General features: G+C 42.9%; 1 protein-coding gene across 10 annotated transcripts in view; it reads left to right on the top strand.

Annotated features, from left to right (window-relative positions):
- LOC106571288 (cAMP-specific 3',5'-cyclic phosphodiesterase 4D) overlaps window positions 1-26,004 on the top strand; it is a 388,079-nt gene that overhangs the window by 235,602 nt on the left and 126,473 nt on the right. For 2 of the 10 annotated variants that reach the window (XM_014144236.2, XM_014144219.2), the window contains exon 1: window positions 4,749-6,926. The exons of 4 other annotated variants lie outside the window; for them this stretch is intronic. In XM_014144236.2, the coding sequence (XP_013999711.1) occupies window positions 6,841-6,926 (86 nt within the window). In that variant the 5' untranslated portion in view covers window positions 4,749-6,840. Of the gene's footprint in view, window positions 1-4,748; window positions 6,927-26,004 lie in introns of those variants that run through there. 4 more of the 10 variants (XM_045693570.1, XM_014144263.2, XM_045693567.1 and 1 more) reach the window with 2 other exon arrangements.

Raw genomic sequence — 26,004 nt, 5'->3', positions numbered from 1 at the left:
CGAAGTGTATTTGACAAGCTCCCTCTGCAGACACCCTTGGCCTTTCCACAGGACCCGGCACCATTACATAAGTACAGAGCAGGGCTATCTATACACACAACCATGTCTGGGAGACCTTAGAGCAGGGGAAGATAGAGGGAAGATGAGGGAGTGAAGTGGAGACTGAAAGGGGAATTGGGATAAACCATGGTCCACTGCATCTAAAGGGGAAAGGGGGGATACCTCGTCAGTTGTCCAACTGAATGAATTCAACTGAAATGTGTCTTCCACATTTAACCCAACCTGAATCAGAGAGGTGTGGGGGGGCTGCCTTAATTTTCATCCACGTCTTCGGCGCCTGGGGACAGTGGGTGCTTAACTGCCTTGCTCAGGGGCAGAACGACAGATTTTTACCTTGTCAGCTCGGGGATTCGATCCAGCAACCTAAGAAGGCTTGTCTATGTTCAGTGTCTTTGACTAGGCTGGATGGTACCCAAAATGAGCAATGGCCAAGGAGTCAATGGCCAAGGAGCGACGCACGCACAGATGTGTGCATACACTCTTGCGCACGCACACACACACACACACACACACACACACACACACACACACACACACACACACACACACACACACACACACACTGTGTAACGGTCTGAGGAAACACAGAAGTCTCAATTGTACATCATGATATAACATGTAATTGCTGAATAAAATGTAATCATAAGACATTTCACTTTGATAAGGATGTATATCAATCAATCAAGTTTAACAGAACAAGGAAAAACAATTACACATTTCAGTAGTTAGATAACCCTTCATACTGTAACTGGACAATTCATTGTTCTACCTCCTTTAATTCATTGTTCTACCTCCTTTACAGATTGTTACCTCGTCAGCTTGGGAATTTGATCCAGCAACCTTTCAGTTACTGGCCCAATGCTCTAAACGGTAGGCTACCTGCCGCCCCTTAGCTTAGATTCCTAACAAACTTGACAGGTTAAAGTATGACCCTGACATATGACATAACCACAAACTACTGTTGCAGTAGAGTAGCGTGTTAAAAAGGCGTTAAGTTGACATTCTTCTCTTCTCAGCAGAACGGTACAAGACTACGTCTTTGTGACGTATCTGTCATATTTCATGGAGGTTTTTGACTTGAGACAGGGTGCTTGTTGGGGGAATTGTCAGAGTGTTAGTCTATGCTATTCATTACGGTAAATAGTTGTAGTCTACACCTTGCAGTGAATCTTCGAGACACCAGCATGTCTGTTTTTGTGTGTGCAAGACCTACTCTGTTACACCAGGCGGGACCTACTCTGTTACACCAGGCGGGACCTACTCTGTTACACCAGGCGGGACCTACTCTGTTACACCAGGCGGGACCTACTCTGTTACACCAGGCGGGATCTACTCTGTTACACCAGGCGGGATCTATTCTGTTACACCAGGTGGGATCTACTCTGTTACACCAGGTGGGACCTTCTCTGTTACGCCAGGTGGGACCTACTCTGTTACACAAGGCGGGACAAGGAAGGGACTTACTCTGTTACACCAGGCGGGACAGGGACAGGACCTACTCTGTTACACCAGGCAGGACAGGACCTACTCTGTTACACCAGGCGGGACAGGGACAGTACCTACTCTGTTATACCAGGCGGGACAGGGACAGTACCTACTCTGTTACACCAGGCGGGACAGGGACAGGACCTACTATGTTACACCAGGCGGGACAGGGACAGTACCTACTCTGTTACACCAGGCGGGACAGGGACAGGACCTACTATGTTACACCAGGCGGGACAGGGACAGGACCTACTTTGTTACACCAGGCGGGACAGGGACAGTACCTACTCTGTTACACCAGGCGGGACAGGGACAGGACCTACTATGTTACACCAGGCGGGACAGGGACAGGACCTACTTTGTTACACCAGGCGCCTATATGCCTCTTTCAGCAAAGCCAACTGCTGCTACTGTGTTGGCAAGACCACCTCTCCCTGTAGAGACCTAGCTGCCAGCCTCGTCTCCAGGGACTCTGGTTGCATCCAAAATGGACTGGTCAAAATTAGTGCACTGTATAGGGAATAGGGTGCCATTTTTGATGCTGACTGAGATTCAGGGAAGTATTGCGAACATTCTGGAATCAAACTAATGGAATCATAAAGATGTTCTGAAATACATGTGGCCCCACGTGAGAGTGTGGGATCAGGGTGAGAGTCGGATGGTGTGTGTGTGTATGTTTGGTGTTGCCTGGGGACTGATGTGGTAGGTTTGGTTAAAACCAGTTCCTGCTCTGGCTAGGCTACTCAGTGCTCTGTGTTCTTCCCCTCTGTCCAGACAGGAGCTGCTATGTTAGGCATGCGGGCTAATGCACAAAGCACAGGAGGAGACAGAGAATATCCCCAGCCCTAGTTCTGATGATTGAAGATGTCACAAGACCACATAGACACACACACATTCACTTGCATGCACACTCAAACCGAACACGTACGCACACAGATACACCTATTTAAATGAACACACACACACACACACACACACACACACACACACACACACTGAAAGCTGTCCACCCTCATTTTATCATCAGCTTTGACACTATCATTATTAACAAATTAAACCAAGCATTAAGAAGTATTTGCTTACACACACATTTATAAGTTTATTATCCTAGCCTGTTGAACAGATGGCTAAGGAACCACACCCATCTGAATGTTATCAGAATATTCTCCATGGTTTAACAACATGATTACTCTATCGCTGTAAAGAGCGTTGGTGTTTTAACACAGCTAGGGCAAACGGTCATCTGAAGTAGCTATGGACGTTAGGTCAGGGCTGGAAAAGTGACGTCCCTCCCGATCCGTAGCCCTAGAGGAGACGGAGGGGGAAATTAAACGAGCATGTGACATCACCACGTCTCCACAGCCACGAAAAAGGAAAAAAAAACAGCATTGAGGCGAAACCATCTTTGTGTTCCGCTGTGAATATCTGTTCCAGTGAAATGTTAATGACGCGTAAAATCTTGAAAGGAAGCGGATTGCCATGTCTAATCAATGTGTTGAAACCCTATAGCTCGTGCTGCAATCCTCTGAAGACGCCTAAATAATCATGTCTACACTAGGCTGTACTTTTGATGGTCCAGGGTCTGTAGTTAAAGGTGCTCTGTGGGACATAAAATGAGTCATTCCGTATAAAAAGACCACGTACTGTAGCGATTCAAAAACACACCATAAGACGCAGCTGTTGCTGTGGTTGCAATTTCGATCTCAGTGCTTTGCCTGACGCAATTCGGGCCTGGGCATATAGTATCTTGTGCCAACGCCAAACTGTCTGCACTCTGTGGCCAAAGGATTTGTGTGTCAGTGCCCCTCTCATTTTTTCCCCCATAAACCGAAACTGCCTTTTTTGAAGGTGGGTACCTTTTTATGACCTCGGCTTTTATATCATACGACAATTTATAAATCACACACTGCCATGACGAAAGTCTGTTGTTGTTCAATGGAAAAAACACACTACTAGATCGTTTAACCCACTCTCACTGACCTATGACCGTGTGTTCTGAAAGAAGCCTTCATTGATCATATTCAGACAGATATTTATCCATCCACATTGAGACTGGATAACTATTCATGATACATTTCAGGCTTTACCTTGAAACATGCTCTAACTTGTCTGCATCATGTCTGCATCATGGGTAATTCCTTAAGACAGGCATCACTGCAAAGTTGCCTGTTTACTATTTCCTCCCTGTCCTAAAATGGCATGAACAAAGCATGGTTGGGGCACCACCAGGGTCATCCTGGGGTGTCGCTGCAAAAGGACCAAGCGAGGTTCAGTTCAGACTGTAGTAAATAGAGAGATAGAGAGATATAGCTAGAGGTGCATTCCTGACAGTAAAGGAGATGATGGAGGGAGAGGCAAATTTAATAATGGAAATTCATAATGGATGATAAGAGATTGGAATGTGAAGAGATGTTAACTTGATGGAAGAATGCTAATTTGTTTTGGAAGAAGGGCTGGAATTGTAGTGTAGTTATGGACCTCTCTTGAACATTTCAACCTTTTTTAACGGACAGTCTTATATTAAATCGGTTTTATATCAATCATGTCAATTTAAATTCCTCTAGTTTTTATGACTTTTGGTTGTTTTAAATAGGTTTAAACATCTCTGTTATTTGTGCTTTATTTATCTGTCCTTAGCTTAGTTGAATATGTATGCACTCTTAGAAAAAAAGGGTTCCAAAAGGGTTATTTGGCTGTCCCTATAGGAGAACCCTTTTTGGTTCCAGGTAGAACACTTTTTGGTTCCAGGTAGAACCCTTTTGGGTTCCATGTAGAACCCTCTGTAGAGAGGGTTTTACATGGAACCAAAAGGGTTCTACCTGCAACCAAAAGTGGTTCTTCAAAGGCTTCTCATATTTGGACAGCCAAAGAACCCTTTAAGGTTCTAGATATAAACTTTTTTTTAAAAGAGTGTACCTGTTAGTTAGATTTATACTTAATACCAGGTTGAATACGACGTAGCTGACAATTTCATCAGTTACAAGTGATATTCAACCATGTATTATATACAAGACTAACTAACATGTATATATATTTAAACAGGTAAAACTAGTCAGTTGAAACATACCAACAGCAGCCAGTCTAATCAGCTGTCATTCCAAATAGCCTCTCTTAGACACCTGAAAAGCTGCCTGTAGGGAACTCCCCTAAAGAGGCCCCCTCTGACTGACGATTCCACCAACATTCAGACACACACTCCCTCAGTCTCACACTCACAGCCACTCTGCTGCAGACGGGAGCCGGCTCTGCAGCGCAGTGAGAGATCGAGAGAGGGAGAGAGAGAGAGAGAGAGAGGGATTCTCTGGGCCCAGACAAAGACAGACAGGCATCCTACTATGGATTAGGAGGACCTGACATACAGCTGGATTGTGGAGTCTTACAGAGAGAGAGAGAGAGAGAGAGAGAGAGAGGTTGTTTTGTGCGGGAGAGGTGTGTGTTTTGTGTGGGGTGTTGTTTGTGTGTATTGTGAGACAACGTGTGCTGTGTCTGTATATGTGTCTGAGTGTGTCCTGTATCTGTGTGAGAGTCAGTGGGTGCATCAGTCCCTGTGTGTGTGTGTGTTTATCCTGCACATATTACCAGGCATAGAGTGGGTCTCTCTTGCTCGGTGTCCCCCCGCGTGGGCTCTCCTCCTGGGTGTTGCTAGACATACATCTCCCCCGGGCTGGTTCTAGGCCTGGGGGTATGACCAGGGAAGGAAAGCCAGTCCAGAGAACCAACAGGACATCACAGACCAGGCACAGTTTCTTCAGATGACACCTGGCATACCTCTACCACCACCACCATGGAGGTATCTTACCTAGACATTATATACCTCTACCACCATCAGCCAGGCTGCAATACAAAAACGAAGATACTGAAAGTTCACTCCTGATCACTTGCCATTTGCTAGTTTTTTTGTATGTTCCTACTGCCTTTGTGGCTTGAACCGGGATTAGGTGTACATTAACTTGCCTGACAGCTTTACTATACACATTGAAAATACCCATTGCAGGAAAAATGTGGTTTAGATATTTTTGGAGAGAAGCGCAGCTCTCCCTAGCAACTCTATCCGTCTGACTGGTCGGGTTTTCCTCTCCACCCGTTCGGTCCACCCATCCATCAGGGAGCGAGAGAACATTAATCAAGCTGTTGACGCTAAGAGGATCAATAACATGAGCGGTTAGCTATGACCCCTGGCTGAACATGAGCGGTTAGCTACCATCCCTGGGCCTCCACGGATCATTGACATCACAGGAGGTTGTGATCAACCAGGAAGAGAAAAGTTGACCTGCAGTTTTCTTGACATGGCACCAACGTGGAAAATGACCCATGGATTTAGGGTTAGAGCGGAATCCTCACCTTTCACTTGGAGGAATAGGAATGTTGTTCCTCCACTCAGATGAAGCCTCAAAAACTGTTAATTTCCTTGGGTGAAAGAGAAAGGGATGAAGTGATTGAGGAAGAGATAGCGACTGAGAGAGAGAGGAGAGGTAGAATTCTCTGGGGGAATCCAGCGATGCGACGTTCACGATGAAGACCACGACAATGTGCCGGAATGAGTTTGATGTCCTAGTTGGAAGTCTTCCCAGGAAAAGTAGGGAGAGACATATTTTCTCTTTTTGTTGTACTATTGCAGAATATCCTTCTAACAGTAAAAGAGAGCGACAGGGGATTTCCTGACTTGACTGGTTTCTGGTAGACTTTTCTGTGGAGTTTGTTTTTCAGGAGGGTATTGAAAGATCCTTACACACATTCGCCTTAACCACTGAATCCTGGACAAATATTTACCATGGTGTTGTCCCACTGGGCACAGACGTCAGTTCAACGTGTCGTTTGTATTTACATTTGGCTGAGTTGTCAATTATTGTAAATTCAACATGAAATCAACAAAAAATATCACCATGTCAATGGATTAAGGTTAAAAGTTAAGTGAAAAAAATACGAAATGCCCTTACGGTGATGACTTTCTGCAAAGCCAATGAGTTTTCCATGTTAATTCAACGTCATGACATAGATTATTTGGGTTGAAAGGATGTGGAAACAACGTTGATTCAACCAGTTGTTGCCCAGTGGGGTAGTTCTAACCCCCGGCATAAACCAGTTCACCAAATATAATTTGGACAAATGTCACTCTCCCCAGCTAAATCGAAACTCTGCTGCACTTTGAGAAGCCATCAAATTTGACTTTCAAAAACATGAAAAAGAGGGGAGAGAACCAAACGGTGAGAGACCATGTTTGTGGGATTCTAGTTTTTTATTTGAACCTTTGAGTGACAAATACTGTAGCAAAACAAGCACACACCTTTAGCTTAAATGAAGGCAGGTCGCTCTCAGGCGGGACGGGAGAAGAAAATGATGCACGTGAACAACTTCCCCTTCAGGAGGCATTCCTGGATCTGGTAAGTAGGCCTCAGTTCATGCTGGAACGTCTGTAGGGTATTACGCCATGGAATAACTGGAAAACCCAGAGAGGCTGGCATTTGGTTTAGGTTTGTGTGGTTTGTGTGCGTGTGTGTGTTTGTGTGTCTGACCTTCTGAGTAAGCTATTGTGTGTGTGTTTGTGTGTGTCTGCCTATCTGTGTTTGGCCACGTAATGCCTTGACAAGTGCACTTTGTCTGGGTAAGTCTGTCTGTGGAGGTGTGAATGAGGAGCTTGCAGGTCAGTCTTAGCCAGCCTTAGGAGGTTATATTATTTGTAGTGTAAACATGACTACCTGTGGGCCCACGGCCATACACTGGTAGCCGAGATGTGAGGGAGACTGTGCTGTTGTATTTCATTCAATATCACTTAATTAATCCCTTCTAGGGCAATTAAAAGGGTGTTTTCCGTGCCACAATTACTTATCCTGCACAACACTAGATACAGACATACAGTACTGTAAAGGCTACAGGGTATTTATCGTGGAAATAAGTAGCTATGGAACATGCAGACCACTCAAGACAGTGATGTCATCTAAGGGGACTAAAAGGCCTGTGTATTGAATTTGGGTGGTGTCCTGCTTGACCAATGGGAGCTGCTGGTGGAAGTGTCTCCTATTGGTTATTAGCCAATCACATTTCTAGCATGACAGCCGCGATTGGCCAAGATGTAGAAGTTACTGCGTTCACACAGGCAGCCCAATTCTGATATTTTTTCCACTAATTGGTCTTTTGACCAATCACATCAGATCTTTTCACATCAGATCTTTTTCAGAGCTGATGTGATTGGTCAATAATGAAGGAAAAAAAGATCAGAATTGGGCTGCCTGTTTAAAGGCAGCCTAAGAGTTGCCTTTGGTTTTCACAAGACCACTTAGTCAAATCAAATTTTATTTGTCACATGCGCTGAATACAACAGGTAAAACAAAATGTCCCTTAATATAAATAACAATTATAATGATCATAATAACAAGGATGACAAAAACATCAAGAGCACATTGCTTTTATCCTCATCACAATGTTTATACAAAGTTTATACAACCTTACCGTGAAATGCTTACTTACAAGCTCTTAACCAACAATGCAGTTCAACAAATAGAGTTAAGAACATATTTAGGTAGGGGTCAATTTAAAAAAAAAAGTAAATAGTCCAGGTGGCTGTTTGAGTAATTGTTCATTAGTCTTATGGCTTGGGGGTAGAAGCTGTTAAGGAGTCTTTTGGACCTAGACTGGGCTCTCCAGTACCGCTTGCCGTGTGGTAGCAGAGAGAATAGTCTATGACTTGGGTGACTGGAGTTATTGAACATTTCTTGGGACCTTCCTCTGACACCGCCTGGTATAGAGGTCCTGGATGGCAGGAAGCTTGGCCCCGGTGATGTACTGTACTGTAGTGTCATAAAGAACAAAAAACATATCTATCAGTGCACACACAGAGATACTGTACCTGTCCAAACACACACGGACACACACAATATAGCTATAGCTCAAGTTTACAGTAATGAATACTGTAAGTCGCTCTGGATAAGAATGTCTGCAAAATGACTAAAATGTCAATGAATAGACCGACACACTGACAACTCCCCCATCAAGCACCCCGCAATTATCATATGACAGGAACGTCACAAACACGTAGTGTTTTACCACTTTAAAGTAAAAGAAAGAATGTATAGCTAATCTCCTAAAGCAGCTAAGCAAACAGACATGTCATCGAAGGGAGAGGCACAGAGAGAGACAGTTAATGTTGTTGCCAGCTCCAATGACAATAAATACCTCCTCCTTCCAGGCAATTGGCCCTGCTTATTTTCCAGCCAGGTCATTCAAGATTGACGTCAAAAATGGAAGTCTAGCCATGTCCTGAGGACGTCGGTAAACGGCTTCAAAACCAGTCACTAGGGGCAACAGTGAGCGCTATTACCATCAAGTAGGCTTGGGTTGTAGACGTGGGCTGTGGATGAACGTAATCACACGATTCTGGATCAGAATGTTGCGTGTTCGATCCCAGTCGTGGGGTTTTAACCCTATCCCAAACCTTAACCCTTACCTTAACCATTCAGAATGAGTGGCTAAACTTCATGTTTTAACCCTATTCCAACCCTTAACCCTTACCATAACCAATCAGAATGAGTGGCCAAACGTCATGTTTTAACCCTATTCCAGCCCTTAACCCTTACCTTAACCATTCAGAATGAGTGGCTAAACGTCATGTTTTAACCCTATTCCAGCCCTTAACCCTTACCTTAACCATTCAGAATGAGTGGCTAAACGTCATGTTTTAACCCTATTCCAGCCCTTAACCCTTACCTTAACGATTCAGAATGAGTGGCTAAACGTCATGTTTTAACCCTATTCCAGCCCTTAACCCTTACCTTAACCATTCAGAATGAGTGGCTAAACGTCATGTTTTAACCCTATTCCAGCCCTTAACCCTTACCTTAACCATTCAGAATGAGTGGCTAAACGTCATGTTTTAACCCTATTCCAGCCCTTAACCCTTACCTTAACCATTCAGAATGAGTGGCTAAACGTCATGTTTTAACCCTATTCCAGCCCTTAACCCTTACCTTAACCATTCAGAATGAGTGTCTAAACTTCATGTTTTAACCCTATTCCAACCCTTAACCCTTACCTTAACCATTCAGAATGAGTGGCTAAACGTCATGTTTTAACCCTATTCCAACCCTTAACCCTTACCTTAACCATTCAGAATGAGTGACTAAACGTCATGTTTTAACCCTATTCCAGCCCTTAACCCTTACCTTAACCATTCAGAATGAGTGGCTAAACGTCATGTTTTAACCCTATTCCAACCCTTAACCCTTACCTTAACCATTCAGAATGAGTGTCTAAACTTCATGTTTTAACCCTATTCCAACCCTTAACCCTTACCTTAACCATTCAGAATGAGTGGCTAAACGTCATGTTTTAACCCTATTCCAACCCTTAACCCTTACCTTAACCATTCAGAATGAGTGACTAAACTGAACCCGTAACTTAAAAATCTGACGTTGGAGAATATGGATGAACGTCTAATTCTGCAGTGAGACTGTGAGAGCTTGTTGTTATTTTCATACACTCACTGAGTCAATGTTAAATGTAAGATCTGCGTAGAGACCACAGGCGTGTGTTTAGCAGCTAACTCGGCCCGCTCAAAAATCAGAGGTTTGGTGAGCCTGTCTATTGTTTTCCATCTGTTAGGAAAATAATTTGCTGTTGTCTCCTGAGAGGAGGCTTTTCACAATTGTTCTGTTACTTCATAGCACAAAAAAAAGAGATTCATCAAAACAGAGATGCACAGGGGTTTCTTTCGAGTGTGAATAGCTTTGTGATAGATATGGAAAACACCTCATAGACGGTGACCTTTGGGTTTCTGAAGCATAGTGGAGGATACTGGAGTTTGGTGCTACTGTAGACAGAAAAATAAAGTGCCTAATTTACAATATCTTATATCTAACATTCACAATATGTCGATCAAAATTTCACAGCATGTGAAAACTGAACCACTGCTTTGCCACAGTACCAAGCTCTAAAATGTGAATGACTTTTAAAGTCACTCTTGTATATAAGAAACAGAAAGAACCAAAAAATACTCTTACACTATCCAGAATAGCTGGTGAGATTTCCAAACCTACTTGGCATTGCCCATGAATAACACTGTCACCTTATGTGAACCGCCCTTTTCGCCCCATCAACCGGCAACACGTTCCAACCCTCCTAATGAATAGTGTCGTCGTTGCTAATCATCTGTGTTCTGGCTGAACATGTGTGAGCAAAGCAGGCTGATATAATGTGCACTAATGAGATTACTGTAGCGTATTGGCACTGTTTTCTCCGCTGTGTTCTGGGCCCTGTGTGTGACCCGTTTTGTTTTTGCTGCATGGAGAGAAGAGATTAGGATAGTATGTTCCCCGGAGGTGGCCGTCAGACAGACATATCCTGCGCCTTATCGTCTTGAGGGGCAAAGTGAACGACTTCAGGAAGTCAACATGTCTTGGACTGTTCTGAGAGCAGCATGTGTTGTTTTGTCAGTGGTGTGTTTTAACTGAACATTCAGAAATGAGTTTCTCTGGACAGGATTCTTGATAGTCAGAGTTTATTTTGACTGTTGTAAACACATTTGAACCAATATGCTATTTTCAAGTAGTCAAAGATAAAGGCTCAATAATGTGATTATATATATATGTTTTATATATGTTTCCACACTATGAGGTTGGAATAATATTGTGAAAATGATTATAATGCTGTTTTAGTGTAAGAACTGTTTGAAAAGAAATGTAATCTTGTTTCGTTGGGATGGAGTTTTGGCCTGCGGTGAATTAGTCAGTAGACTCACAGGTTTTCCCCTCCCAACTCAGACCAGTCCTAGCAAAATTATTGCTTGAGAAATTGCTCTTTGCAATTTTTTAAAGTTTATTTGTATCATTTTAATTAAAAACAATCACAGTTAATTGTTACCCAGAAATTATTTCATATTGAGATAAAAACAAAAACAGCTGCATTGGACCTTTAACAATTTCAGTCTAACACATTAGGCTAAAGTTTTCCTTATAATTTAGGCCAGCAGAGATGCAGCATACAAAACAGTCTGACAGTGTCCATTACTAGTGTACTAAATAGTATGCAAAACATTTTTTTTTTAGTATGTGATCAACAAACAAAAAATTGTACTCTGAATGCATCATCTAATGCGCGATTGCGTTGACTCATGCCATTCGTTCATTTTGGTACAGCAGGTCAATTTATCTGATTATCAGCTAAAAAGACGAGTGAATTCTACTAGACCAAACACCAAAATGAGTATGCAGTTTAAGTATGTAGTACGCTAGTATGGGTATTTGGACATGGCCACTGTATTGAAAAGCCTTCTACGGTAAGTTATTTGCTATCTTTTTCAAATAATAGTTCAATTATGTGTTGGTTTTGGTTTTTGTACCAGAGACAATTCGCCTGCTAGAATACAGCTCTCCTGACTCTCCTCACTCTCCCCACTCTCCTCATTCTCAACACCCTCCCCACTCTCCTCATTCTCCACACCCTATCCCACTCTCCTCATTCTCCACACCCTCCCCACTCTCCTCATTCTCCACACCCTCCCCACTCTCCTTGTCCCAACATGGTTCTAGAGTGTTTTTAGCTTTCCCATCCTCGTTTATGGACACCCCCCTACTCTACAATCCCCAGCTCCACCCGCACACCACCCCCTAACAAAGAGCAGCGAGAGGAAAGATTTGTCCTTTCTCAGCACCAGGTTCTCCTACCCTCTCTCACCACACTGAAAATATAGCTAACCTTTTCAGAGCGAACACTGATGACTGTATAAAAGGGATTTGGCAAGTGGAGACACGCTGCACAGCACAACGCCCATCCTCATCTGCCGTAATCACTGAGCTCTTTGACGTCAGTCACATTGTACACACAGACACAAACGTACACATACGCACGATTATTGAACATATATTATGCACTGTTATTATGCACTAAATTGGTACATGCAGCCATTGTAGCTGTAGTGACACTGGAGAGGTTTTCAAAGAGTTTATCTTATGTGGGTTTCTGTTAGTGATGGAGGGGAAAACATCAATATAGTTACATATCTTGATATTATTTTGGACGATATATATCATATCGTATCATTTCGACAATATCGCAATATTATTTATGCGCTAGTTGGCTGTACCTGCACCAAAACTCCAGTATTTTTCCTTAGCTTGTACTCCATCTTCTTTTTAAATAGGGAGACTGAATAGGTTATTTGTTTTCAGCACTTTTATTTCCATGACTGATCAAAACTCGTTTTCTCAAGGCTCTCTCTGGTCCCGCTGCAGCAGATATATGGTGAGCAGTATCGAATTGCAAATACATATAGAATCGCGAGAATCACATTACATATCATATTGGCACCTAAGTATTGTAATAATATTGTATTGTTGAGGTCCCTGGTAATTCCCAGCCCTAGTTTCTGTTGTGGCTTGTGACAGACAGACAGACAGACAGACAGACAGACAGACAGACAGACAGACAGACAGACAGACAGACAGACAGACAGACAGACAGACAGACAGACATAGGCCTCCCATATACCTGTCATGGTAATAGACCTTAGACAATAAGATTACCACTTCAAAGACTCATGTGTTTATCATGAGACTCCCAAACTTGCCTCTTCGCCTCAGACAACAAGGCCGCTAGCACTCAGCGAATGTAATGACATTTTGAACCAGGCATAATTACATCAGACAGATTAGGTTGGTCGTGGTGTGGTCCTTTGGCTCAAAATCTCTGTTGACGCACCAGAAGGATCATTTTCTGTTTTCGCTATTTTCGTAATCTTCATTCTAGCAAACTTTGCAACGGATAATAATTGGGGGTAATATCATGAGTTGAAAATTATACGATGGAAGTAAAGCTGAATGCGACAGCTTCCCTCAGACAATCGCCCATTGTTTTCATGTTACTTTATAACATTCTTGAAGGTTTTCGGTATGCAGTCATCGCTTACCAATCAAATCAGGTCTCAGTCAGGTCTGTCATTATGACATGGCCTCTTGTCATGCGGTTGGGGACTTATGGCCCCATAATGGAGTAAGGCCATCATGTGCTCTTAATGAATGATTCATTGAATGGTAATTACTATGGAGGTAAGGGTTTCAGTGTGAGTATCCTTTACCAGTCACTGATTGAAAGCACATGGCTGATGGTGGTAATGATTAAACTGTGAGAACCCTGTGTAATTTACTTCACAGACACTCTTCATATTGATATTGTCCTTTTGGGGAATACTCAGTAAAGTCTGAGCATTGTAGACAGAAATGTTCTTTACAGCACCAACGTGGGAGAATCATGCGCTTATATTTAGCCACATATATGTTGGATTAGAGAAATTCCTGGACTTGGTGGTTGATTGTCTCATTGTCCCAATTATGTACACTGAGTGTACAAAACGTTATGAAGACCTGCTCTTTCCATGACATGGACTGATCAGGTGAATCCAGGTGAAAGCCATGATCCCTTATTGATGTTACTTGTTAAATCCACTTCAATCAGTGTAGATGAAGGGGAGGGAGACAGGTTAAAGAAGGATTTTTAAGCCTTGAGACAATTGAGACATGGATTGTGTATGTGTGCCATTCAGAGGGTGAATGGGCAAGACAAAAGACTGAACAGCCTTTGAATGGGGTATGGTAGTAGGTGTAGGTGCCAGGCGGACCAGTTTGAGTCAAGAACTGCAACACTGCTGCGTTTTTCACGCTCCAGTTTCCCCTGTGTATCAAGAATGGTCCATCACCCAAAGGACACCCAGCCAACTTGACACAACTGTGGGAAGCATTGGAGTCAACATGGGCCAGCATCCCTGTGGAACGCTTTCAACACCTTGTAGAGTCATGCCCGATGGATTGAGGCTGTTCTGAGTCTGAGGGGGGGGGGCAACTCAATATTAGGAAGGAGTACTTAATGTTTTGTACACTCAGTGTAAATGTTTAGCCTCCCAGGGACCGCAGAGGGAAATTATTATTCAGAGATGTAAATGAAAAGATGACCAGACAAATTAATAAGCACAGACGACTCAATGACCTCTCCCTTGGCATAGGATGAGGAGTACATCACATCTGAAGTAACTACAGCAATCTGCTTGGCTCGGATCCCCTCCGATATCACCGATTTAATGGATGGGAGATTAAAAGCATAAGAAATGGGTCCTGGCTGGCGTTGTTACAAAAGTGATGAAATACGATAATCATTTCATGTCTTCTATTTTTCATGGGAAAGATAGTCGCAGGTGAAACACTACAACACTTTCAGTCCAAACAGAATAGATACAGCTGCAAAGGAAAGCAATGGAGTCATTACTAACTCTGTTGTCTTCTCCAGTATTGCTCTCGAATGAACCCTGACCTTTTTGTTTTGCTGAGTTTGATCCCTCATCTTGTTCTCTCATGTTGATTATGGCCTTTCTTTGAACCTTAATTTTGTTGTGGTCCTCATTTTTTTGTTGAGCCTGGAACATTTGAACCCTAGGTTTGTTGTCTAATGCTGAGTTTTGAACTCAAATGACCTTGTTTAGTTTTTTTCTTATTTAACTATGGCACATATTACCTGTTTGACTCTCTACCTTCAAGTGCTATGGCGTAGGTGTTCGTGACAAACGCCAATGAATCCCTGCAACTCTCTGTGTATGCTGGCCCCAGGGCTGTAGGCAACAGGCCATAGTGTGACATGCATCAACCAGCGTTGTGGAAAGGTCCCAAGCGGGGGAAAAAATCCTAATACATCTGTGCCTTTTGCAAAACAACCTCCAGTGCCAGACGATGCAACATTAATTGGTGTTGGTTCCTAACCCAGGGGTATTCAACCGAGGGTCCGCGGTCCCGCAACTATATAAACTATATTTTTATGAATATTGCTGGAATACAGATTAAACAAATTTTGAATTACATACTTACAGAAGAAAGGAGGAGAATATATTTTTTCTAATGATGTCAACTTTATTTCTCAACTCCTAACATTGAACCAATTACACTCATTGAAGTATTATTTTTATTTAAGTAGCCAAACCCTAACCCAGGTGATGCTGGGCCAATTGTGCACTGCCCTATGGGACTCCCAATCACGGCCGGCTTTAATACAGCCTGGAATCGAACCAAGCTCTGTAGTGACACCTTGAGCACTGAGATGCAGTGCCTTAGACCGCTGCTCCACTCAGGAGTATCTGATATAGGCTTTGAAAAATCCCCCCACTAATAGTTGACCAGTGCCTCTGGCTGCTGATCAACTTTCTTGACTTGGACATACACTACCGTTCAAAAGTTTGGGGTCACTTAGAAATTCTTGTTTTTGAAAGAAAAGCAAATTTTTTGTCCATTAAAATAACATCAAATGGATCAGAAAAACAGTATAGACATTGTTAATGTTGTAAATGACTTTTGGAGCTGGAAACGGTTGATTTTTAATGGAATATCTACATAGGCATACAGAGGCCCATTATCAGCAACCATCACTCCTGTGTTCCAATGGCACATTGTGTTAGCTAATCCAAGTTTATAATTTTAAAAGGCTAATCGATCATTAGAAAACCCTTTTGCAATTATGTTAGCACTGCTGAAAACTGTCATGCTGATTAAAGAAGCAATAAAACTGTCCTTCTTTTGACTAGTTGAGTATCTGGAGCATCAGCATTTGTGGGTTCGATTACAGGCTCAAAATGGCTAGAAACAAATAACTTTCTTCTGAAACTCGTCAGTCTATTCTTGTTCTGAGAAATGAAGGCAATTCCATGCAATAAATTGCCATAAAACTGAAGATCTTGTACAACGCTGTGTACTACTCCCTTCACAAAACAGCGCAACCTGGCTCTAACCAGAATAGAAAGAAGAGTGGGAGGCCCCGGTGCACAACTGAGCAAAAGGACAAGTATATTAGAGTGTCTATTTTGGGAAACAGACGCCTCACAAGTCCTCAACTGGCAGCTTCATTAAACAGTACCCGCAAAACACCAGTCTCAACGCCAACAGTGAAGAGGCGACTCCGGGATACTGGCCTTCTAGGCAGAGTTGCAAAGAAAAAGCCATATCTCAGACTGGCCAACAAAAATAAAAGATTAAGATGGGCAAAAGAACACAGACACTGGACAGAGGAACTCTGCCAAGAAGGCCAGCATCTTGGAGTCGCCTCTTCACTGTTGATGCTGAGACTGGTGTTTTGTGGGTACTATTTAATGAAGCTGCTAGTTGAAGACTTGTGAGGCGTCTGTTTCTCAAACTAGACACTCTAATGTACTTGTCCTCTTGCTCAGTTGTGCACTGGGGCCTCCCACTCTTTCTATTCCGGTTAGAGACAGTTTGCGCTGTTCTGTGAAGGGAGAGAACACAGCATTGTACGAGATCTTCAGTTTCTTGGCAATTTCTCGCATGGAATAGCCTTCATTTCTCAGAACAAGAATAGACTTACGAGTCTCAGAAGAAAGGCCAGTTTTATTGCTTCTTTAATCAGGACAACAGTTTTCAGCTGTGCTAACATCATTGCAAAAGGGTTTTCTAATGATCAATTAGCCTTTTCAAATTATAAACTTGGATTAGCTAACACAACGTGCCATTGGAACACAGGAGTGATGGTTGCTAATATTGGGCTTCTGTACGCCTATGCAGATATTCCATAAAAAAGGGAGGTAAAGGCAAAAAAGGCCATGGTGGCAAAGTAAATACAATATAGCAAGTAAAACACTGGAATGGTAGATTTGTAGTGGAAGAAAGTGCAAAGTAGAAATAGAAATAATGGGGTGCAAAGGAGCAAAATAAATAAATACAGTATGGGAAGGGGTAGTTGTTTGGGCTAAATTATTGATGGGCTATGTACAGGTGCAGTGATCTGTGAGCTGCTCTGACAGCTGGTGCTTAAAACTAGTGAGGGAGATAAGTGTTTCCAGTTTCAGAAATTTTTGTAGTTCGTTCCAGTCATTGGCAGCAGAGAACTGGAAGGAGAGACGTCCAAAGGAGGAATTGGCTTTGGGGGTGACCAGAGAGATATACCTGCTGGAGCGCGTGCTATAGATGGGTGATGCTATGGTGACCAGTGAGCTGAGATAAGGGGGGACTTTACCTAGCAGGGTCTTGTAGATGACCTGGAGCCAGTGGGTTTGGCGATGAGTATGAAGCGAGGGCCAGCCAACGAGAGCGTACAGGTCGCAGTGGTGGGTAGTATATGGGGCTTTGGTGACAAAACGGATGGCACTGTGATAGACTGCATCCAGTTTATTGAGTAGGGTATTGGAGGCTATTTTGTAAATAACATCGCCGAAGTCGAGGATCGGTAGGATGGCCAGTTTTACGAGGGTATGTTTGGCAGCATCAGTGAAGGATGCTTTGTTGCGAGATAGGAAGCCAATTCTAGATTTAACTTTGGATTGGAGATGTTTGATGTGAGTCTGGAAGGAGAGCTTACAGTCTAACCAGACACCTAGGTATTTGTAGTTGTCCACATATTCTAAGTCAGAACCGTCCAGAGTAGTGATGCTGGACGGGCGGGCAGGTGCGGGCAGCGATCGGTTGAAGAGCATGCATTTATTTTTAATTGTATTTAAGAGCAGTTGGAGGCCACAGAAGGAGAGTTGTATGGCATTGAAGCTCATCTGGAGGGTTGTTAACACAGTCTCCAAAGAAGGGCCAGAAGTATACAGAATGGTGTCGTCTGCGTAGGGGTGGATCAAAGACTCACCAGCAGCAAGAGCGACATCATTGATGCAGGGGCGAAAATCTGGGGACAATTACATGAAATTTTCACAAGCGCAATTCCTGAGGGGGACACCAAAAGTAGTGCTGTAACACATAGCCTACATTGTAATATGGTAAATGTATATTGAGGAACCAAAGAAATAAGGTGTTTGCCGTACTCCTAACTACCGGTACCCAAAACTACACAACTAATCACAACTGCAATACCATTGCCTTTAACAAATCTTAGTTCAGTCACCAGTTTAAGTTGAGAGTGGGGGTATCCATGGCATTTTCCAATTATGTTCCTATTTTACAAGTCAAAAAAATTGAGAAACTTTCATAATGTTGCCAAACAAAGACTCAACAAACTTACCTGAGACTCCCTGTCTCTGCCAGTCTGTCCCTGCATATCTGTCCCCAACTCTGCTGTCTGTGTGCCATCTGTTGCCTGCTCTGCCTAATGACATCATTGTGAAACATTTCCATTAGAATTTCATTTCTTTCTTATGAACATTTTATCAACTAGTCTTTGAGATATTAGGCTACTAGGGTTCTTACTTTGCGTTTTGGTGTACTGAAAAATACTCTGATGTCCGTCTTTTATTTTTCTGCCATTTTTCTGCCACTTTTTCTACCTACACACACACAGTGTGTAGGTTATTTACAGTAGGAGATGGGCTTCTATCATCTTATCTTTTATCATTCTATTTGGGCTTCGATCTAAAAGGTAGCTAGCAAATGTGAAACGGATTAAAATGACAAGAGTTGACAGCTGTATGAGTTCACCATTTACACAACATATGCTGCAACCTTTTGAAATTTTAATAGTTTGTTTCATATTGGCTGGCTTCCAACAATAGCTGAATTTGCAAAGCTAGCTAGCACCAATTCCGTTTCAGTGGTGTTTGCTATAATCTTTGCTACCCGGGTTAAATAAAGGTGAAATAAAATAAATAAATAAAAGTTCCCTTGCGACAATTTAGCTTTTGCAACGAGACCATTAAATATATTTAAGACAATGGTAGAAGAGAGTGTAGTTCTGTTCAGTTTGGACTTCAGTTTATCGCTAACCTTATCACAGGGACTTTGAAGATATCATCTGCATGCTGATCTTGGAATAAATTGACGATAGCAAAGATTCCATCTTTGACGAGGCCACATAAATGGAATAATTACTAGCTAGCTTAATAGTTCATATTTGCCCGCTAGCTCTGCATATTCAGCTAGTGTGTGTGCGCGATTGACTGGATTAACCTCACGTCAGTTACGTTCATTGAGTGCCTTTCAGACAGTGGATACCACCCCTCTGTTACCTTGCCAACTAAGGAACTGGCAGTGGATCAAACCATTGTGAGGCAAAGGGTGGGGGGGTCGCAATCTTTTGAAACTTAAAAACGCGCTATTAAGTGTCTATAATCAGCACAATTGCTTTCATTGCGTATTATTAATATTATTTAAATTTCATAGTTATGTTTCAGTGATATATTGGGGGGGACAAATCATATTTTTCCCAGGATGGGGGGGTCGTGTCCCCCCCGTCCCCCCCCCGGGATTTCCGCCCCTGCATTGATGTATACAGAGAAAAGAGTTGGCCCAAGAATTGAACCCTGTGGCACCCCCATAGAGACTACCAGAGGCCCGGACAACAGGCCATCCGATTTGACACATTGAACTCTATCAGCGAAGTAGTTGGTGAACCAGATTAGGCAATCATTTGAGAAACCAAGGCTATTGAGTCTGCCGATGAGGATGTGGTGATTGACAGAGTCGAAAGCCTTGGCCAGGTCAATGAATACGGCAGCACAGTATTGTTTCTTATTGATGGCGGTTACGATATCGTTTAGGACGTTGAGCGTGGCTGAGGTGCACCCATGACCAGCTCTGAAACCTGATTGCATAGCGGATCTGGTTTGTTGACTTGGCTTTCGAAGACCTTAGAAAGGCAGGGTAGGATAGATATAGGTCTGTAGCAGTTTGGGTCAAGAGTGTCCCCTCCTTTGAAAAGGGGGATGACAGCAGCTGCTTTCCAATCTTTTGGAATCTCAGACGACACGAAAGAGAGGTTGAACAGGCTAGTAATAGGGGTTGCAACAATTTCGGCAGATAATTTTAGAAAGAAAGGGTCCAGATTGTCTAGCCCGGCTGATTTCTAGGGGTCCAGATTTTGCAGCTCTTTCAGAACATCAGCTGACTGGATTTGGGAGAAGGAGAAATGGGGAAGCCTTGGGCGAGTTGCTGTGGGGGTGCTGTTGGCCGCCGTAGGGGTAGCCAGTTGGAAAGCATGGCCAGCCGTAGAAAAATGCTTATTGAAATTCTCAATTATAGTGGATTTATCGAAGGTGACAGAGTTTCCTATCCTCAGTGGAGTGGGCAGCTGGGAGGAGGTGTTCTTATTCTCCATGGACTTTACAGTGTCCCAGAACTTTTTTGAGTTTGTGTTGCAGGAAGCAAATTTCTGCTTCAAAAAGCTAGCCTTGGCTTTTCTAACTGCCTGTGTATATTGGTTTCTAACTTCCCTGAAAGTTGCATATCACGGGGGCTGTTCGATGCTAATGCAGAACGCCACAGGATGTTTTTGTGTTGGTTAAGGGCAGTCAGGTCTGGAGAGAACCAAGGGCTAATGATGAGACCAGACGATAAGACCAGATATGTATGTGATGATAAGACCAGACGTGAATATATATATATTTTTTAGCTAACGTAAGATAGGGGTCCCTGGTTTGCTGGTTTGCCTGGGATGTGGTCAAAGACATCTCCCTGGAAATATGGCTACCAGTTTTGACTTGATATGGCTGCAGGCATAAGCAAATAGTTGCTCCTATTCAGTTTGACAGTCAGTGCACACCATAGGTGGGCTGAACACAAGGCAGAAATGGTTGTCTTCCAAACAGAAAATGAATGGATTGATAGTTTGACCATTAGAGCATAATAAGAGCACTGAGATGTGTTCTCTAGTATAACTGCAAAGTATATGCGCCACCAGACCCTTTAAATCCTGTCTAGTAGCCATTACTCACATAACCCTTCTGGTATGGGTTCACAGGCAGCTTCATAGCCATTATTTTCTTCACAGACATGACAAGATTCAGCAGATGTGAATCTACAATATATAGGCTCTGGTCATACAGGTTGACTATCACTTGAGGCAGATCTCCAGGAAGATCAACTTACCCCCACTCCAAATCTTACCTAAAATATTCAGAGGATAAAAGTAAAAAAGGCCATGAATCAGCGCTCTGGGATTTTTTCCAATGACGTACTACAAGCTCAAGGCTTCCCAGTTGTATCATGGTATGTGACAGAGATTGTTTCATTGTGTGAATTTGTCAATGTCACATAAACAAGGGCTCTGTCAAGAGGAACTAGCTTGGCATCCTCTCAACCCGCCCCATGGGGCTAAGTGTGAAATGAGTAAATTATTTATTGAAAAAGAAATAGAGGTAACTGTAGAAAGGTTTTCATTTGCAATGCCTATGTCAAAAGGAATCCCCTCAATTTCCTTAGCTGTACCTTCTTCTAATGTGTGGTTCCTCTCTCTCTCTCTCTCTCTCAGTGGTCAGCTGTACTTGGTTAGGGTCTCTATGTAACGAGGCCTTTACATGAAGGAGGCCTTTATGTGAAGAACACCTTCGTAGTTTCAGAGAATTAAAGGGATACTTCTGGATTTTGGCAATGAGGCCCTTTATTTACTTCCCCAGAGGCAGATGAACTTGTGGATACCATTTGTATATCTCTGTGTCCACTATGAAGGAAGTTAGAGCTAGTTTCGCGAGCCAGTGCTAACTATTGTTAACACAATGACTGGAAGTCTATGGGTATCTGCTAGCATGCAAAAAGATAATTCAAACCAATTCAACAACAAAACATTGTGTGTGTCACCTCACAGTCCCAGCTGTTCCATGAGATTATGTTTAATCAATTTTGCTGTTTGCCTGAGTAACTGGAGATGGACGGGAGTTAATGTGCGTTACCGGGAATTCGTTTTGGACTTGGGGACTGCGAAGAGACCCCTGGTGGCATGTCTTGTGGGGTATGTATGGGTGTCTGAGCTGAATGTTATTTGATTATGTAGACAATCTGAAATGTTCATCACAGTAATATTTCTCATGATAACGGGAAGAGAAGGAGTTAATCAGTCGTCAACTGTCAACCAGGAAAGACATGCATGCTGTTGATGTTGTTATGTGTGTGCAGTTAAGAGCAAGGCGTGCTGCTCTGTATTGAGCCAGCTGCAGCTTTGCTAGGTCTTACTTTGCTGCACCTTGACCAACGTTTCAGGGAACTACGCGTATGTCGCACATCACTACTTCACAGGAGAGCCCTTTGAACTGAAACTCTTTTTTGTTATCAAAATGCGTTTTTTGGGCAGAAATGCCTTCTGGAACGTCAACTTTCATGTGCCTTAATAAAAAATGTGTATGACATCTGTAAATACGAATACAATTGTTAAATTACGAGCCCAGTTGGTTTAGCCATGGAAAAAGTGAGCAACTTTCCCGCTAGCCATGATTGGCTGAAATAATAAGTGGGCTGGAAATGCCGAGAGATGAGTTTGGATTGGTCTGCCATGTAGCACGCTTCTGTCTATAACACGAGCTGGTCAGTATGTGTAGGTAATCTTTTCTAAAGAGGCTTTTTTGAAAGATATCACGAAGTAGAACTGCATAAGTGTTGCTCTCCACTTTCTGGGGGATCAAGTTTTGAAATCCGTGGAATTAGAGTATGATAGCTAAAGAGATTGAGAAAATTCTGGTGTTTGACTGCAAATATGCAGACAGAGTCGAAAAGAGAACACACAGAAGGCTGTTGTATAAAACACGTCTCCGGATTACATCTTCAAACTAAGGGAAACCATGGCATCCGTGACAGAGAGGGAGATGCGTCCATCCATATATATACGGGTAACAGAGTCTAGCTAGCTACATTTTCAGATAATACACGTTTCTAATTTTGTCAGAAAGTCATTTTCATTTAAACTTAGTGTACTGTTAGCTAGCTAGCTAACGTTAGCTGGCTGGCTCGCTAGCTTACGTTACGTGTATGATCTGTGTAGTAATATTATTCTTATCTCAGAGCCATTTGAATTGCTAGTTATAGCCTAATGTTAGCTAACTAACATTGAACCTGGTTGGTTAGCTACCTGCAGTTTCATGCAGGGTAGTAACGTCATGAGTTGGGATTATGGTTCATTGTTTAGCTAGCTAGCTAGCTACATATCTAAACAAAAAACTCCACTATGCAAGTAACCATTTCAATAGAATGTTCATGATGTCAGTGTGACAACTGCCGATAGATGTAGCTGGTAAATTATCTCTGGCTATCTACTCCGATTTCAGAGCACTCTCGTCTGAGTGTGTCAGAGCACAGAATAACTGACGAATTTAAGAACGCTCAATACCCATTGAATATGGCCGGTGTCAGTAAACGTTGGCAAAAAATAGTAATTAAATTGTTGCCAGCAACACAGTTGCAGTCACCATCACTCTGGATAACATAAAAACAGCCTAACCAGCTCTGCTAGGGTGTGTAAAATGGTCAGAGTGAGCTGTTCTCTCATTTCTGTCTTTAAGTAGCTAGGAAGCTAGCAAACGTTAGACAGTTAGCGTGGGTGCTTGGCTGCTGTTGTTAGGTCAGAACGCTCGGATCAACCCTACTCCTCGGCCAGAGTGTCCAGTGTGCACTCAGAACGCCCCGAGAGCAAAACGCTCTGAATTTATGAATGGACAATCTGACAACGCTCTGAGTTTACGAATGCCCAGAGCACACTCTGACACTCCAGATTAAATTTGCGAACACGCCCGTAGTATAAACCAGCCTTTAGTCTTGAAATCTTTGGTTGTTTAGTACATGGCCTCACATGTGAATCCTTAGAGTTGGGTGAGGCTAAAGCTTAAAAAGGGTGTGAACGATGCTGAATGGGTGTAGACAAAGAAGAGCTCTCTAGTAGGTACCAAAAAAATTCAAGGATAATTTTCTCAAAAGTGAGGTTACAAGTTTATCAACTTTCAAAGCAGAATTACTTTCCCATTGTTCCCCAACTGTAGTGTATGTTATACCATTTTCTAGCTCTGAGTCTCTACTTTTATCCAATGTAAAAAACACTTTTTCAAATTTTGCTACATAATACCGAATCAAGCCGGTCGGTGAAATATTACTGGACAGTAATGAAGTTGGGACAAGACCAGTGCCCGTGCAAACTAGTACAGTTGATTTTTGTGTAAAAAAAAAAGCAGAACTTATTTTATAACAGACATACCCCTCCCCATCTTCACAACAACTTGTTAAACCTAGTAGGTTAGCTTCCTCAACTTGCTCAATGGTCACAGACTTTATTGAGGTTTAGGTCTTAGAGAACGTTTTGAAATAAATACAATGCTTTTAGTTTCAGATGTATTTAAGACCAGTTTATTATGAATCACCCATTCTGATATGGACTGTAACTCCTAATTTAGAACCTCACTGGCTTTGGGTGCTGGCATGTAGAGTGTGGAATCATCTGCATACAGTCAAGTTTTAATGTCACGTGCACAAGTACAGTTCTTGCAAGCACTAAACCTACAATCCAGTAATTAATAACAATGTAAAACTAAATATAACATAAGGTAGAACAAAAACACGAAAAAGTTAAATAATAAGAACACGATAAAGTAAGTAAGCTTACTATATAAAGGGTGAGTCAGTTCCAGCACCATATTTACAATGTGCAGGGATACTGGAGTGATAGAGGTAGATATGTATGACTAGGCATCAGGATAAATAATAAAGACAGTAACAGCAGCGTATATGATGATTGTATGTGAGTGGGTGTGCGTGTGAGAGTCAGTATAAATGTATGTGCATATTATGTGTGTGTGTTTATGTAGGGCTCTGTGAGTGTGCATAGAGAAGAGAGCGCAAAAATAAGATACAAGGGTCAACTCAGATAGTCCATGTAGCCATTTTGTTAGCTATTTATTTTTATTTTTAGGGGTCTTATGGTTTGGGGATAGAAGCTGTTCAGGAGCCTGTTAGTGTCAGACTTGATGCACTGGTAACCACTTGCCGTCCGGAAGCAGAGAAAACAGTCTATGGCTTGGGTCAGCTTGAGTCTTTAATGATTTTCCAGGCCTTCTTTTCACACCACCTGATATAGAGGTCCTGGGTGGCAGGGAGCTCAGCCCCAGTGATGTACTGGGCTGTCTGCACCACCCTCTGTAGCGCCATGCAGTCGGTGCTATTGCCATATCAAGCGGTGATGCAGCCAGTCAAGATGCTCTCAATGGTACAGCTGTAGAACTTTTTGAGGATTTGAGGATCCATGCCAAACCTTTTCAACCTCCAGAGGTGGAAGAGGTGCTTTCGCACCTTCTTAATGACTGTGTGTGTGTGTTAAGTCCTTAGTGATTTGGACACTACAGCTCCATTGATGTGGATGAGTGGCGTGCTCTCCCCCGTTTCCTGTAGTCCACGATCAGCTCCTTGGTCTTATTGACATTGAGGGAGAGGTTGTTGTTCCGGCACCACACTGAAAGGTCACTGACCTCCTCCCTGTAGGCTGTCTCATCATCGCCGGTGACCAGGCCTACCTACCACCGTCGTGTCTTCAGCAAACTTGATGATGGTGTTGTAGTCATGTGTGGCCAGTCGTGGGTGAACAGGGAGTACAGGAGGGGACTAAGCACTCACCCCTGTGGGGTGCTCTTGTTGAGGGTCAGCGTGTTGGAGTGGGATCTTGCCTACCCTCACCAGGCCAGGGTCCAGGTGCAGAGGGAGATGTTCAGTCCCAGGGTCCTAAGCTTGGTGAAGAGCTTGAAGGGGACAATAGGGTTGAACGCTGAGCTGTAGTCAATAAACAGCGTTCTCAGAGGTATTCCTC

Source organism: Salmo salar, chromosome ssa01 (genome assembly GCF_905237065.1).
Source record: "Salmo salar chromosome ssa01, Ssal_v3.1, whole genome shotgun sequence".
NCBI lineage: Eukaryota > Metazoa > Chordata > Actinopteri > Salmoniformes > Salmonidae > Salmo > Salmo salar.
Note: the sequence above shows the minus strand (reverse complement) of the source record. Positions and strands in the feature narration are given on the sequence as shown.